This window comes from Epinephelus fuscoguttatus, linkage group LG23 (assembly GCF_011397635.1).
Source record: "Epinephelus fuscoguttatus linkage group LG23, E.fuscoguttatus.final_Chr_v1".
Lineage (NCBI taxonomy): Eukaryota > Metazoa > Chordata > Actinopteri > Perciformes > Serranidae > Epinephelus > Epinephelus fuscoguttatus.
Window position 1 is genome coordinate 1,351,813 of NC_064774.1, and position 16,548 is coordinate 1,368,360.

The 16,548-nt window shown below is 42.4% G+C and overlaps 2 protein-coding genes across 2 annotated transcripts; one reads left to right on the forward strand and one right to left on the reverse strand.

The window, feature by feature from the left end:
* The first annotated feature begins 1,011 nt into the window (after window positions 1-1,011).
* Window positions 1,012-4,943, forward strand: gprin3a (GPRIN family member 3a). The gene is made up of 2 exons (XM_049569147.1): window positions 1,012-2,443; window positions 3,595-4,943. Exons 1-2 carry the CDS (start codon window positions 1,150-1,152, stop codon window positions 4,941-4,943), a joined length of 2,643 nt encoding a protein of 880 aa, XP_049425104.1. The 5' UTR covers window positions 1,012-1,149.
* A 1,377-nt stretch (window positions 4,944-6,320) lies between these two features.
* LOC125883383 (uncharacterized) lies at window positions 6,321-14,551 on the reverse strand. Its single transcript, XM_049567613.1, has 9 exons — window positions 14,461-14,551; window positions 14,320-14,382; window positions 12,468-12,673; window positions 12,144-12,291; window positions 11,400-11,520; window positions 10,964-11,127; window positions 10,661-10,808; window positions 8,906-9,021; window positions 6,321-7,605 (listed from the first exon to the last, which is right to left on the reverse strand). Exons 1-9 carry the CDS (start codon window positions 14,489-14,491, stop codon window positions 7,550-7,552), a joined length of 1,053 nt encoding a protein of 350 aa, XP_049423570.1. The 5' UTR covers window positions 14,492-14,551; the 3' UTR covers window positions 6,321-7,549.
* Window positions 14,552-16,548: the final 1,997 nt, after the last annotated feature.

Here is a 16,548-nt window from a genome sequence, read left to right on the forward strand (position 1 = left end):
CCTGAAAAGGTAGGCTAAATAGAGAGTTTAAGATGACTTCAATAATTCTGTTGTGAGTTGTTTTGAAATCCCAGCAGTGAGTTTATAATGCTGCAGTCGTGATTTAGTGAGATAGATAGATAGATAGATATCGGTTTTTAGTCCGATACTACAAAAGTTTTATGGATTTTAATAAACTGATATGTGAATTCAAACTTACTTGTGCAGCTCCAAACCACAGTTTTAAAATATGTGCAATTTACAGTTACCTTTCATTATTACACCCTTTCGATTCAGACAAGGAACAACATATTCAATTTGCTGACATTTTAGTCATGAATGTGGATGTGTCAGGCACAGCAGGAAGATCTGATCCCGAGAGGATTTGTCTGTGTGACGGAAAATAGCTGTCGGGAAAAAACAGAACTGGCAATTACTAAGTTGATATGATGCAGCCAGGAAAATAAGAAAGTTTTCTTTTCTTCCATGATATCATTCATGATAATATAAGATAGCATTACAGAATAGAATATCTCTATTTTTGGTACCATGATAGTTGGATGAATACCAAATTAATCATTTTCTACTGGTTTGATAAACGGCATATGGTTTGGGAATTAAAGTTGACTTGCACTGATCAATTGTTTCTTCATCTCAAATCTCCAATCAGGCACTGACTTGACATTTCCAAATCTACACGCAAAATTCACCATGGAAACCTCCCCAAATACGACCAAACGCAAAAAGCATGTCATCCAATCAGAATGCCCAATTCCAGAGGAAGCAGAGCTTGCAGATGCCCTTGGAAACACAGATCCCAATGCCAACTGGGGGGCGGAACCTAACTTCAACCTCAACCTCACTCTAACTTCACCAAGCAACCCCCGCCCAGTCATCGGGACATCAAAGCTGCATGGAGGGAACAAAAAGGATGATAGGAATAAAGGAGCAGTTACTATGGAAACTGGCAAGTCGGCAAATACCCTGACAACCCCTGTGATGTCACCAGTGGAAAAAGATGATCCAACGCGTCAGAAAAGCAAAATTCCAGCTTTGTCCCGGTCACCAACAGCTGAGGCGTCAGTGAACAGCAGAGGTGAGCAAAGGCTTAAATCCCCAAACTCCAAACGTACTCCAACACTCAGCCACAAGACGCACACGCACAGCAACATGGCGGCAACTCCAAAATCCCACGGGATGGATCGAACAACCATCGCTAGCAGCCCCAGAACGACCGAACGAGTCAAAACACAAGAACAGAGAGCGGAACCTGTAAGCGTCTTAAACTCCAAACCACATGTTGCACTGACAACTGGACCAACAACAAAGACTTCAAACAAAACGACAATTAGCCCAAAACTGCAAACACACGGAAAAGAAATAAGCCTCGAGACACAGTTGCCAAAAATGCTACACCTTCCCTTAAGCACGAATGTCCACAATCCAAAAGGGGACTTAGATGTTATCAGCCCAAAACTTGCCAATCGAACCCCAACACTGACAACCAAAACCCAAAAACTTGACACAGCTAGCACCAGACATGACTCAAGAACTCAGGGTTCTGAGACGCCCCCTGTAGGACTAAAGTCCCCAAATCAGAGGGGTGAAATGGCACAGCTCAACACCAAGACTCCACAACTGAGTTCTCGAAGTCCCAAACCATCCACACAGAGGAAAGCTTCTGGAACCAGAAACAATAATGCTTCAGGGTCGAAGGAGAATCTTGATGGTCAAGATTTAAGTGTTGGTTCTGGATCCAAAGACAGTTCAAATTCTAAAGCTACTACAGTGACTACAGACAGTCTGGATTCTAAAACTGGCTTGAATTCCAAAACAGCAATGGGGTCCAAAGATAGTCTGGATTCTAAAAGTGGTTCTGCTTCCAAAACCAGTTGGGGATCAAAGGACAGCTTAGACTCCAAAACTGGCTCCAACTCCAAAGCCAGTCCCAGTTGTAGGTCCGGGATGGGTTCCAGAGATAGCCTTGATCCTAAAACTCAGACTCCTTCAAACTCTAAAGGCAGTTTCAATCTCAAAACCAGTCCAAGTTTAAAACCAGGCTCTGAGTTTAATCTCAGCACTAATTCTGATCTCCTTTCCAGTTCTGAACCTGCTCCAAACCGTTCGACTTCTAAACCTTCTCTGGTGGCCTCTGGCTCTAAGATGGACAGTGTTGGATCTATCTCCCCATTGTCCTCCAGAACTGGTCCAGATGGGTCCAAAGACAACCACCTCAAGACTGCAAGCTCCAGTGCTAAATCAAGTCCAGAACCTAAAGCTGGTGCAAATTCTTATAAGCCTGGAGAAGTTCGGTCTAGCTCAAAGTCACCTCTGGCAGATTTGTCTCCCTCCTCGATGCTCTCTCCTACATCAAGTTCAACAAGTAGGAGCCCTGGCAAAAGTCTTGCTTCTAGCCCAGCTGGGCCAAACAAGGAGGTCCAGAAGAGTCCTGCTTCGGCTCCAGGTAATACATCGCATTTTTTGACACTCGACAAACAAAATGTATCTTTAAAAAACCTACTACTATTAGAGGTGTAAATCACTGGTTTCTCCACGATTCAATATTATATCGTTTCTGCCTATGATATGATTTTTGCTGATATCACAAAGTCTGCCTCAATACGATCTTGATTCGATTAAATTCAGGAGCCAGCAATCGATATGAAACGATGTCACATGCTCATTTAACACAATCTGTTAAAGAAGAAGCTGCCAGCCCTCAATTTTAGCTTTTGGCCATGGAAGATAAAAACAACACAAGAATAATGTAAATAATTGAGGGAATGTTCATTCTGATCTTTGTCCTAAAACTTCAAACTCTCTGACTTAGAACCCTGAAGGCAAAGTTTGTCCCAAAAGCCATAAAACATGAATTAACAGCAACATCATTTAACAAAAGCTTAAAATTCGGCTCAGTGATAACTGTCAAGGTTCATAGACGAAATGTGGTTTTTTGCAAGTGACCCATCATAAAATGAAGCACTGCTACGTACATCACAGACATTAGCCTAGTGGCTAGTTGAGTTTTCCTCTACTCACAGCTAAACAAATTACATGTATTACCCAATGTCACCTCGTTTCCTGAGTATTTTACCTCATAACGGCATTGTTTACTTACGCGGCTGACAGAAAATCCAAAATATTTTCAAAAGAAATTATACTTTAAAATACAGTGTCTTTCAAAATAAACGCACTAAGTCTGTACAACGCCGCAAATTGATTTTTTTTTTCTTCAACAACAAAAGCACGTGGTTAGGTTTAGGAAAAACATCAGGGTTTGGCTTTAGAATCTTCAGGGACGTGAGCACAGCTCTCGCAGGTGAAAGTCGTGTTTGTTGGACCCATCCACCACCACTCCTGCCTGCCCCAGTTGGACTTTCACTGCCTTAACTATCCTTGGTCTTTGGTCCGCCACATTTCCCCGACACCACCAGGCGCTGTTAATCTATAATGGCAACCGGCCGCATATCATGCCGACATTTTTGTTGGTTTCTGTCGCCGCAAGTCACTGCCCTAGTGCTTGATTTCAGTGACTTCAGAGTGAGACCAGGCTCACTACTGTTATGCTCTTAGCTTGCCAGTGCATCTGTCTTCTGACAAGTTTCCTGTTTGCAGGTTCCGGTGAGATTTCAGGCCTGCTGGCTCCTCTGGCCACCTCCAGCCCCAAAACCAGAACCACTGTTGCCTTGACAATGACGAGAGGGTCCACGCCAGAGCCTACAGCAGTTCCATCCATTGCTGTGGAAACAAACACCAGCACAACACCCCATAATACCAATCTAACTCGGGGTCTCACCTTTGACTCTATCACAAAGACACCCGCAAAAACAGGTGCTGCCAGTGAGGAAGAGCGTTTGAACCTGCCGGAGACCAAAGTGCCAGCTGGAGGAGGACCGGCGGTATCCCAGGGGGATGTACGAGGGGTAGAGGTGACTGACAGCGCAGGGTTGTTGCCAGGAGGTAAGAGGAGCAAACCAAGTCACCTGGGAGATGCAAATGCCATCACCGCTGGTAGCAAGACCTCATCAACAAGGGAGACTAGATTGGAGAGTCAAAATGAAGAGAAGAAGAAGCAGGAGAGCGGTAAACAGAAAGATGGTCGAGGGAATTCCTCTCTCCCGCCTTCGTCTCCCCTTCATCCTCCTCCGCATCTTTCCACTCATCCAGAGAGGTTCAAGACAGTAAGGGAGACGGCAACAATGACTGACTCAAGTGAGAGGTTTCATCTGGCTGAAGGGGAGCAGAAAGAGGTGGGTGTCCAAGTGGAGATGGAGGTGGTCGAACACACTGCTTCTGCTAGCTCCAGCCTGCACAAGGGAGCTCCTTCCTCCTCCCTTATAGCCTCTCCCAGCTGTCAGTCAGGTAGCTTGACCTCGCCGACTGTCCCGTCACTGTGCTGCGTCCCCGCTGGGCAGCCACCTTTCCAGCATGTCTGTAAGATCAACATCGAGTTGCGCAGCCAGTCGATGCTTCCCTCTGTTGTGACTGACCGTGCTAGCTCCCTCCCCACCTCTCTGCGTACATACAGCTTCCAGCAGAGCCCCGGCCTCATGTCGGAGCTACGACTCGGACGAAACCCGGACCGAGACATAAGTGCTGAGAGCATCTGGGAGGACGAGGAGGAAGAGGAGGAAGAAGTGGAGGAGAAGGTAGCAAGGGAGCAGAACAAGGAGGAAGAGGATGGAGAGGAGAGGGTAGAGACGATGAAGCCACAGGAGGTGGCATGGGACAAACAGGGGAGGACATGGGAGGTGTATGGCGCCTCTGTGGACCTGGAGTCCCTGGGCACAGCGATCCAGTCCCACCTGGAGTCAAAGATTCAGGAGCAGGAGAACTACATCCGGACTCTGAGGAAGTCCATCTGCTCCGACAGCAGCCTCAGAGGGTATAAGATGAAGAAGAGGAAGAAGAAGAGGGGAGGGATTCTGGGATGCTGCAGGAAAGCGCCCGCTGTGGCCGACTGAGACTAATCCAGAAATCTTTTGTACACCAAACTTTAAAACACAAGTGTTCACCTCCAAATGTCCACAGCACTTCCCCCTTCACACTAAGGCCTGCATGTATTTCTACAATATTAATTACTTCAGATAGAACAGCAATAAAATCCTTGTGCACATAGAACAAACTATGTAGCTTAAATAAGAGTCATACAAGTTTCATGGTAACTGTTGTTTTATAATAAGGTTGATTGTTGTCATAAATATTTACTTTATCTTTATGTTTTTTTAAACGATTAAATGTGGAATACGTTTGTCAACACCAGAGGAGCATTCACTCCTCCCTGTAATATGAGTAACAAACCGTTACGACTGCGAAGGTTTTATGTAACAACAGCATAAAGCACACGATGTGAGCAGGGGTTATAACTAATAACCTAAATGTGGCTATTTTTTAAAAAGGTTTCTGCAGTTTTTGAAGCAGAGCCGAGAGGACGGCAGCTCTCTGTTTCCTCTGGTGGTAAATATTTCATCCACTTCCTTTTTTACGAAACGCCGCACAAACCACTCAAGCACTCAGAGCCCTGTGTGTGTGTGTGTGTGTGTGTGTGTGTGTGTGTGTGTGTGTGAGAGAGAGAGAGAGAGAGTTGGAACTGTTTTCTACAAATTTATCTGATGGGAAGCACTTCACTTCCTCTCTGTTCTTTCCTTTACTTCCCTTTCCTTTCCTTTCCTTTCCTTTCCTTTCCTTTCCTTTCCTGTTTTTCTTCCTTAACTTTCCAGTCTTTTTATTTCCCTTTCCTTTCCTTTAATGTCTTTCCCTCCTCCTATCTTTTTGGTTTCCTTTTCCTGTCTTCACCTCTCCTTTCCTTTCCTTTCCTTTCCTTTCCTTTCCTTTCATTTCATTTCCTTTAATTTCTTTCATTTCATTTCATTTCATTTTCTTTCCTTTCTTGACCTTCCCTGTCCTGTCCTTTCATATCCTTTCCTTTGCTTTCCTTTCCTTTCCTTTCCTTTCCTTTTCTTTCCTTTCCTTTGCTTTCATTTTCTTTCCTCTCCTTTCCCGTCCTGTCCTTTCAATTCATTTCCTTTCCTTTCCTTTCCTTTCCTTTCCTTTCCTTTCCTTTCCTTTCCTGTTTTTCTTCCTTAACTTTCCAGTCTTTTTATTTCCTTTTCTTTCCTTTAATGTCTTTCCCTCCTCCTATCTTTTTGGTTTCCTTTTCCTGTCTTCACCTTTCCTTTCCTTTCATTCCATTTCCTTTCCTTTCTTGACCTTCCCTGTCCTGTCCTTTCATATCCTTTCCTTTCATTTCATTTTCTTTCCTCTCCTTTCCCATCCTGTCCTTTCAATTCATTTCATTTCCTTTCATATCCTTTCCTTTGCTTTCCTTTCCTTTCCTTTCATTTTCTTTCCTCTCCTTTCCCGTCCTGTCCTTTCAATTCATTTCATTTCCTTTCCTTTCCTTTCCTTTCCTTTCTTGACCTTTCCTGTCCTGTTCTGTCCCGTCCTTTCCTTTTTCTTTCCTTTACTGTTTTTCTTCCTTAACTTTCCAGTCTTTTTATTTCCTTTTCTTTCCTTTAATGTCTTTCCCTCCTCCTATCTTTTTGGTTTCCTTTTCCTGTCTTCACCTTTCCTTTCCTTTCATTCCATTTCCTTTCCTTTCTTGACCTTCCCTGTCCTGTCCTTTCCTATCCTTTCCTTTAATTTCCTTTCCTTTCCTCTCCTGTCTTGACCTTTTCTTTCCTGTCTTGACCTTTCCTGTTTTTCTTTCTTAACTTTTCAGTCTTTTTCTTTCCTTCTCCCATCTTCACCTTTCCTTTCCTTTCCTTTCCTTTCCAGCCTCCCCACCCAGGTTACCACTCTCTTGTCAGTAGACATTAATTAATGCAGTAGCAACATTCAGCTGACAGGGGGCGACACACACAGTCACAGTGTTCCTGCTTCATTGATGTATTTGCTTGATGGCATATTGTAAAATATAAAGCACATGTGAAACGTACTAAACCTGTACACCATATTTAAATGCTCTTTCTTTGTCTGCTCTGTCGTCACATTTGTGGTCCTGATGGGAATTCATGTCCTACTTGGAGAACCAATACAGCACGTTGACCTCTCATTCTCTTCCTTTCTCCTCCGCTTGCACACATTTCCTCTCCTTCCTTGTCTCACTTTCTCTCCGTCCTCTCTGTAGTGGGGTCATGTTGTTGACAGAGCACTGGGTTGCTTCTCTGAATTATTCAGAAACATTAAAGTCACGCTCGTGTTAACAACACAGTCTCTCCGCCATGTTTTATTCAGTCTGAGCTTCAGATACACCGAGGTCGCACCGACACACACTTCAGTATGGTGCTGTAGTTTTCTTTGAAACCTTGTTTAGTTTGTGATTTAGACATTAAAATCTGAAATAAAAAAATCTCAGGTGCAGGGCCTTTGTTAACATCATCGTCTGACTACACGATCAGCTGTGGCATCAGTGAGATTAGCTTAATGTGACATTTCCTTGTCGTGCGTACAGCGAGTCTGATACATGTACACAAAGTCTTGAAGCCTCTCATGTCTACTGTTATGACGGCATGTTTAATGACCCATCAGAGATCAGGTGACTGGGCCTGGAGGTGGAGCCAGGGAACATCTATGGCGTCTTGATGACATCATCACTCTTCTTCTTCTGGTCTTCATTGGGCCGAGCTGACATGGACATAATGAGGTGTAGATGTGTTATATTGATATAAATACAAGTATTCATATATTGATGCTTCTTTATACACACACATATATACACACAGCACGAGTGTGTTAATAACCCCGTTTACACTGACTGCTCTTACGCCACCTCGCTGTGCTCTATATAACGTACGTTCGTATAATAAGTGGACAGAGTAGTCTCGCCTTTCGGCCATCATGTAAGGAAGCAACAGAGCAGAAACTGTGTGTGTATAAACAGGACAACTGGCCGGACGGGACTATGGGCGGCACAGGTGTGACGTTTGGACGCTGCGTTACTCCTGCGACTCACTGCGGGAGATTTAAAAAGTAGCTGTTAGCAGTTAACGGTTAACTAAAAAAAAACAAAAAACAGAACAGCCGTCGAAAATAGCCGCAAATTGGGAAACACAGGAGCTCCTTACCCTCCGGGACAAGATCAGCTGGCATTAACAGGGACGGTAAAGGATTGTTATGCCATTGTTGTTTTTTATCCACCTTATTCCCAGCCCCCACGATACCTTGCGTGAATTATGGACGCTACTTCCAGAGTTGAACCAAAACCGAGCTAGCTTAAGGTAAACATTTGCTCCTTCTAAAGATGATTTCTAATATCTGATGACTTATTAAGAGATACTAACACATTCAGCACATAATTCAGTATTAACTGTAGCTCCATGTAAAGTGAATAAATGTGATGTTTCCCAGCTAATCCTCTGCTCGTCTGCATTAACGTCGCAGTTTACATGTTTTTTTTTTTTAACTTCTGATTTATTAAAAACTGTTCTGAGCGAAACATGAAGCTGAATTTAGCAGCAGACTTCAGTAATAGTAATACAGTAGTAAAGAAATAATAATAATAATAAAGAAATAACTTTTGGCATTCATTTTTATATATTATATAAAGGAAGTACGGTAAATCAGTAACACACTCTCAGCCCTGATGAGTAAATACATATTTCAAGGTTTGTTGCTGAGTTTATTTTATAACGGGCAATTTTCTAATGTAGGTTGAGACTGAAGTCAGACCTGACGTCGTTCTCTTCTGCAAATTCTCGTGAAACTCTTGCTGTTTTATTTCCCATATCAATGATAACCATGGCAACAGGAACAATCCCTTTTTGTTCCGTTTTGCAACACACAGTTGCTGAAGGCAAAAATTTAGCTCAGACTGGTTGTTAGTCGTTACAGACACAAATGGGTACCAGAACTCCGCAAAGACATTTTAGAAAATGCTAAGTTAACATCAGTTACAGAGTGATCTCTGTGTAAAAAGGGCTAGTACCTTTAATAGTGATCCAGCTTTCATGAGACGGTCCGTCCACTGGGTGCCGACATTTGTAGATTCCCTCGTCAGCTTTGGTCACTGCTGTCAGAGTCAGGTCGCCTTCAGTTGTAACCCTGAGACACAAACAGGTAATAAGTGAGGCATGGTCTGGGTATTGCTGTTTTGAGACAGCAGAAAGCGATTGCACCACTGACCAACAAAAACCTGGTCTAAAGTCAGAATGGTGCCGTATTTTCCTTCAGTTTAAAGGATGCATTATTCAGATAGTAAGAAGTGCCCACCAGGGGTGGGATCGATACAAAAATAGTGATGCTCTCAATGCTACGTTTTATTTCGAAGATCAATCCAAGCATTAAGAGAATCGATACCAAAAAAGGGATTAGGTTCTCTCTTCTATGTCGTACCTGTTTGTATTTCAAGAGTAATACCGTGCAAACAACATCACGTCATGACTAGCTCAAGGCCCAGCAGCAGCATCTTAGTTTCATTTTCACTTGATGTCAGCAGTACTAGAAGTGTTTTGTTCATTAGAAAGGTAAAGGTCACGCTTGGCACTAATGGATATTGGACATTTTTTGGACTGCATCCCCATCATAGACTTCAGACCTGCCCATGCAGCTTGTGAATCACCAGAGCTGAGCAGATTCTTTATTTTGTCCTTGTAGCTACACTTAGCAAGCTTAAATTCCATTTTAACCTGTTTCCATAGTACTCTGTACTAAGGGCCCATCCCAATACCCCCCTTAGCCCTACCCCTACATTTGCGCGTTCCCGCAAGGGGTAGTGGTGTCCCAATTCCTTTTTGCGTGTAGGGGTAGGGGGCATAACGAGGGGTAGTGGATATCAACCTAGCCCTTCGGAGCGAGGGATTTCAGATGCTGACTTGCCAGCAAGGGGTAGACGTAACCTAACGTTGCAGTCGTCAGGTTACTTGTTAGCTAGCTAGCTAGCTCGCACTAGCTGGCGTCTGTCCTGTTCTGCAAAATTGTCGGACTTTTCACATTACGATAACACGCCAGCTAGCATAACTATGCTGCCTCGTAATGTTAGCTGGTTAGCTAGCTAGCAGAAGTCCCCTGTCGTCTGTCGTTCATCAAACGAAGCATGATGAATGCGGCAAACGCGATCAGTAGAATGAATAAGACTCCATTGTAGATGCTGGTTGGAAATATAGATGGCTCGCAGCTTCCTGTTTAAAATAGTTACGTATGCGTGAACGGTTTTTTGACAGATTTGTTCACTGAGATCATCACAGACATTTTTAAACAGCTTGTGCAGCCTTAACAGTCCTCGATAGGCTCTTCTTGTGATGAGTAGCCTCCCCATGTCTGAGAAGTTCAAGTTGCCTCCACATGGCTGCAGAAGCAATCATCCAAAATGCAGGACCAATAGACTAAAGAAGTCATATGTCCTGCTGCCGTTAGCTTTTTAAAGAACTCAGTGTGATCTTTGCGTTGTATTTATTGTTTGTCTGATGGTTGGATGTGGTTACTGGTGGCTGTACAACAAGTTGCCCCTTGGGGATAATATAGATATCCTTGACCATTGAAATGTAAAGCAGCAATTTGTGATTTTAGGGGGAGTTAAATGTTGGAGCCATTTCTTGATGGACAGCAGTTTATCCACCCACCCACTGCTGCAGACATTTTTAGTTTTAGTCTTCGAGCAATGGCACCAAACTTGTCACGAATATTCTAAGAAGGGTAGAAGGTGAAGGGAATATTAATGAACTGGGGTTACGGAATGATTTACCTAATCCGACGGTGGTTCCTGTAGAAGATGGCGCCAAAGTTGGAGGTGATTTTGTTTGTGGTTCTGTTTTTATGTAAACAGCGCAGCATCACGTCCTCACCCTCCAGCACAGGAAGTGACGGACTCTCCAGGGCCACCATCACACCAGCTGCACAGAGGGAGACACTTTGGCTAAGTGGCAGTTTGTAAATATATCTTTATGTCTTTCAAATAACCTGTGTCCCTGGGGCCTGGGCAAATGAGCTTGCCAACTGACAGCTTGCCAGATGAGAGAGGGTTTTTCCCTAAATAAAGGTTGCATACCCATGGTGGTGATGTTGAGGGCGTTGCTCCTCTCCCCTGCTGGAGTCTCACACCAGTACAGTACGTCCGCCCAGGGAAATTCCGAACGGACAGTGCAGGACAGACGGCGGCCTGAGGACACTTGATTGGGACACTCTGTGATGTTTCCCACAAAGTCATTAAATCTTGTAAAACAGAAGCACAAGGTGTTGTAACCTCTCACCTGTTGAGTATGATCCAGTGTTTAGCCATGCTAGCAGCATTGGAAATGTCAGTCTGATGGTCAGTTGGCCAACCAATTTGATTAAATTCCTCAAAAAATATTGGACGGATTACCATTACATTTTGTGCATTCATGTTCCCAGAGGATGAAGCCTTCTGACTGCGGTAGCTCTTTATAGTGAAATGTCTCAACAACAGTTCCTCAACCATACACAGAAAAAAGTAAAACACCAACCTCATCATCTTCCACTGGGTGTCATCGTCAGGCAGCTGACAGCTCACACTGAATGTCTCACCGTTGAAGAACTGGCTCCTGCTGTGGCTGACCACGTCTATGGTAGCTCTTGGAGAAGCGTCTGTGTTGAGAGTGATAAATGGATGTCACACAACGAACAGCCAAAACGTTGAAACCACTGGCAGGTGAAGAGAATAATATTGATCATCTTGTTACAATGCAATGTTCTGCTCAGAAACTGGTATTCATGTGGATGCCACTTGACACGCTCCACCCACCCAAACACCGTTGCAGACCAAGCACACCCTCATAGCAACAGCACTCCCCCCCCCCCAGCAGAACAATGCGCAATGCTATACCCCCAAAACTGAACAGGAATGGCCCAAGAATTGTGGAAAAGAGCTCAAGGCATCTACCTGGCCTCCAGTTCCCCAGATCACCAGCACCTGTGGGATGTGCCAGTACCCCAGAGGTTCCCCCGATCCACAGTAGGGCCTCTTTGGATCGGACTTGACTCTGATCTTTCAAAGCATGGACACAGGACCTCTGGGGTTGTTCTGTGGTGTCTGGCACCAGGGCAGTGGTGGCGAATCCTTTGAGTCTTGTGGGTTGAGAGGTAGGGTACCAGCCCGTCTCACAAAAACTTGATCAGATTAGGAACTGGGGAAACTGGAGGCCAGATAGGTGCCTTAATTTCTTTGTCATATTATTTTCATATTATATAAAATCAGCGTTGTTCCTAACCATCCACCCAGAGTATTTGGTGCCAGTCTCGAACATAAACATGAGGGAAGCTGCCATCATCGTCACAAGTGTAGACACCCTGGTGCTCATGGGTAACGGGGCTCAGCACATAGGAGATGCCTTTAGATGCTCGCTGGCTGACCAAGACCTGTAAGAGGAGAGGAGACCACGGCATTATGCCTTTTACAAACAAAAAGACATGAGCAAAGTGTAAAGAATAGATCAAACGGAGCTCAGCGAAGGGTCAGTTGCTGGAGTCATTAGGATTTCGGAATCTAAAAACAGGTCAAAGGATCTGAAAAATGTGACGTTCATGCCCTAAACCTTCTTGATCCTCTCTCTGGGGCTCATCTTGGTCCAGAACAGCTTAAGGTCCATCTTGTCACTGTAGTTCCCATCGTCTGTGTGCGTGGTGCAGTTGATCACTACAGTGACGCCCTCACTGACGTACCAGGTCGGAGAAACCGTCATCTTTGTAACCATGACCTCCGAGAAATTCCGCTTGGTGTTGGTCTCCCGACGCTGTATGTCTGATGACGGAGAAGAAGAGTGCACTGTTTAATCAGGTTACTGGGTGCATCAGTTCATCGTTAGGTAACATGATCTCCTTTCCAACCTTTTTTTTTTTTTTTTTTTTTTTTTTTTGCATTGTTAAATATTTTCTATGACAGGACAATTTAAAATGTGAGAAAGGGGGTGTCGGTAGCGTAGTGAATAGTGCTGGCGCCCCATATACAAAGGCGATTCATTGCCGCCACAGCGGTCACTGGTTCGACACTTTCGTTTTGTCATTGTCATCTATATCCTGTCAATGTCACCTACATCCTGTTGCTGTAACCTATGTCCTGTTGTCATCATCTACATTCTGTCACCTAAGTCCTATTGTTGTCATCTACATCCTGTTGTCCTCATCTACATGCTGTTGTCCTCATCTATATCCTGTTGTCCTCACCTACATCCTGTCGTCATCATTTATGTCCTGTCTTCATCATCTACATCCTGTCATCGTCACCTACGTCCTGTCACCATCACCTACATCCTGTCGTTAACACCTACATCCTGTCATCGTCACCTACATCCTGTTGTCAACGCCGACATCCTGTTATTGTTACCTACGTGTTGTTGTTGTCACCTATGTCCTGTCTTCATCACCTACATCCTGTGGTCGTCATTTACATCTTGTTGTCATCACCTACATCCTGTCGTCCTCATCTACGCCATGCTGTTGTCATTTATGTTTTGTTGTCATCACCTACATCCTGTTGTCAACACCTACATCCTGTGGTCGTCATTTACATCCTGCTGTCATCATCTACATCCTGTCGTCCTCATCTACGCCATGCTGTCGTCATTTATGTCTTGTCGTCGTCACCTACGTCCTATTGTCATCATCTACTCCCTGTCGTTCTCATCTACGTTCTGTGGTTGTCACCTACATCCTGTGGTCGCTATCCATGGATATATAAAGAGACTGGTCACAGCGTTGGATGCGGGCCTTGTTCATTCCTTTGAAAGTCTCTCAGTGGCGCATGAAGCCAAAAAAGTTTGACTTCTTGGATATGAAATTGCCTGGATCTTCCACATCGTGAGGCCCACAGAGGAGGCACACGAGAGACTGTCGCTGGCGGAGAGGCTAACAAATGTGAAAAAAATGATACAATTGTGCAACTTTTCTAGACTTTTGAAACGTCATCGGACCAAATGGATCAAATCCAGATGGTGAAACGAGTCATTTCAGAAATCCGGTATACATGCTCTTTAAGTTCTGGTAACAAAAAAACAAAAACCACTTTGGGTGAAGATATTGGCGTAATTTATTTTACACCATTTCATTTTATGGTATATATATAATGACCTCTGAGATGTAGAAGTACAAAGTTACATAAAGTAGAAATACTCAAGTAAAGAGCAGCTAAAATTTGTACAGTAGTTAAGTACAATGCACCTAATTACATTCCACTATTGATTATGAATCATTAACAACTAATTAGTAATGCTTAACACAAACTGATCACAAGTTTTGTATTTCTGTACATTTGTTTCACTCTATCATTAAAGAGTAAATAGAGCTCTAGAAAACAACCAGAACTTCATGTTGTGCATTGAAAATAATCTCTAAAGAAACCATCGTTCTGCAGATAATCTACTGCAGTGTGTTTTATTGAAGAATACTCACTATGAGATGAAGATCTGTCAAAAATATTCCCTGCGTCCACAGAGTTGCCGTGGACACACAGCACTGAAAAACAAAGTTAAGGATGACATCAGCTGTTTCAAGTATTCTGGTGAAGTCATAAATGAAGAGCGTCGCACTCACAGAGAAGCCCGCAGACTGACGTGAGTCTCATCTTGTCCAAGTCTCGACACACTGATGAACACTGAAGCTCTGTTAATGTGAGGACTCCTGAAACTGTTCATTTTCCAACAGGTCAGTGACCTTGCTCCCAGCCCTCTGATTGGCTGTTAGTATCTGGATTTTTTGGTTAAAGGTGAATCATTGTCAAACAAACAAGAGAACTTATGTTTCTGTCTGGTGGATTATTTTAAACAACATAGCTGTTTAATAGACCTTGATGTGCTCTTCAGTCATAAATTAAAACAAACAACAGAAAGTCAACACTTTTTTTTTTAATTAAATGAATAGTTTCTAATGACTCATTATTTATGTACGGAAGCGTATTGCATTCACTCGGGGTAATTGTTTCTGTTTTTCTGAGTATTTTTTTCTGAGTTAAGAGAGCAATAGAACAACAGACGCTTTCATTCCTTTCTTGACAGCTGGATATAATGGAAACATAAGGTGCCTGCGTAAAGTGACAAACTAATGATAACACCATCTATATGACTTAGAGACAAGAGTATCTCCCAGTGTCTCAAACCCAAAACAGAAACAAAATTACCACAAAAAAAACAGAAAATAATTACCGCGAAAAAACAAAACAAAAAAATACCAGGAAAAACAGAAACAAAATTACCACAAAAAAACAGAAAAAATTACACAGAGAAACAGAAAAATAAAAAAATATATAAATAAAACAGATTTTTTTTTTGTTTGTCAAGTGAATGCAATACACTTCCGCATTTATGATTAGTTAATTATAAGTAAACTTTAAAAAATGAAACAAGGGGGAATCAGTGACCTTATTAGTTTTTAAACAACACTGTTGTATTTCCAACCTGTCTGATCCGTTTTGTTTTCAGTTTTATCTATCTCAAATTGTTCTTGATAATTTATATTATTTTATTTTTGCATTATTGTAATTGCGTGATTTTATTTGCCTGCTGTATATATTAATAATAATTTATTTATATAGCACTTTTCGAGCTATAAAACATTGTGCTTTCCAGATTAAAAGATTTACAGAATTAAAATTTCAAAATTAACCATGGTCTGCAGATGTACATTGGGTTACAGTATCCTGCAGATCAGATCATCAGATTTTGAGTTTGGAGGTTTAAACTGGAGCAGTAAAACAAATGGAGTGACAGTGTCAGTCATTAGAGTAATTGGGATTTGCTGCCATCTAGAGGCTAAAATCATAAAAGCAGTGGTGTAGGAAGTATTCAGAGCTTTTACCTAGTTAAAAGGGGTAAGATGGGAAAATGCCAAGCTCAAGAATAAAGTCAAATAACTGGAGTGGACACTTGTGTTGTGACCAGAGGTGGGTAGAGTAGCCAAATATTGTACTCAAGTAAGAGTACTGATACTTTAGAACATTATTACTCAAGTAAAAGTAAAAAGTGGTCATCCAAATAATTACTTGAGTAAGACTAAAAGAGTATTTGGTGAAAAAACTACTCAAGTACTGAGTAACTGTTGAGTAACGTCTGATTTATTTGTAAAATAAGAACATGATTGTAATCAATCAATCAAAAATAACAATCTGCAAATTCATGTATTTTAAACGATACCCCTTTAACTAAAACTAAAACAAATTCAGTCTTTACAAACATAACATAAATCAAGGCACAAGAAACACAAATATATTCTTATATATACTGTATGTAATTATGTACTCAGAGGTGGGTAGAGTAGCCAAATACTGTACTCAAGTAAGAGTATTGTTGCTTTAAAACAATAAAACTCAAGTAAAAGTAAAAAGTACTTTGCATTAAAACTACTCTGAAAAGTACAATTTATCTAAAAAGTTACTCAAGTAAATGTAACTGAGTAAATGTAACTAATTACTACCCACCTCTGGTTGTGACAGTACAAAGAGTTAAAGGGGCATGTGTGGGGCAAGATGGCTGTAGTTGCATTAAGTCACTACACTGGACCCTAGTGCGTCACTGCCACACACTGCCACCAGCTGGCCAGGTGTTGTCAGTGCAACACAAAAATGTTAGAATTTGTTTTTTTTAAAAATACGAACACTCCAGTTTAGCAGCATTAAAATCTATTTTT

Bases quoted from the DNA above. Each gene is read 5' to 3' on its own strand.
- gprin3a (XM_049569147.1), top strand. From the start codon at position 1,150: ATGGCGGCAACTCCAAAATCCCACGGGATGGATCGAACAACCATCGCT. The intron at 2,444-3,594 runs GTAATACATCGC...TCCTGTTTGCAG, and splicing joins GAGTCCTGCTTCGGCTCCAG to GTTCCGGTGAGATTTCAGGC.
- LOC125883383 (XM_049567613.1), bottom strand. From the start codon at position 14,491: ATGAGACTCACGTCAGTCTGCGGGCTTCTCT. The intron at 14,383-14,460 runs GTGAGTGCGACG...TTTGTTTTTCAG, and splicing joins GTCAGTCTGCGGGCTTCTCT to TGCTGTGTGTCCACGGCAAC. The intron at 10,809-10,963 runs GTATGCAACCTT...CCCTCTGTGCAG, and splicing joins CCTCAACATCACCACCATGG to CTGGTGTGATGGTGGCCCTG.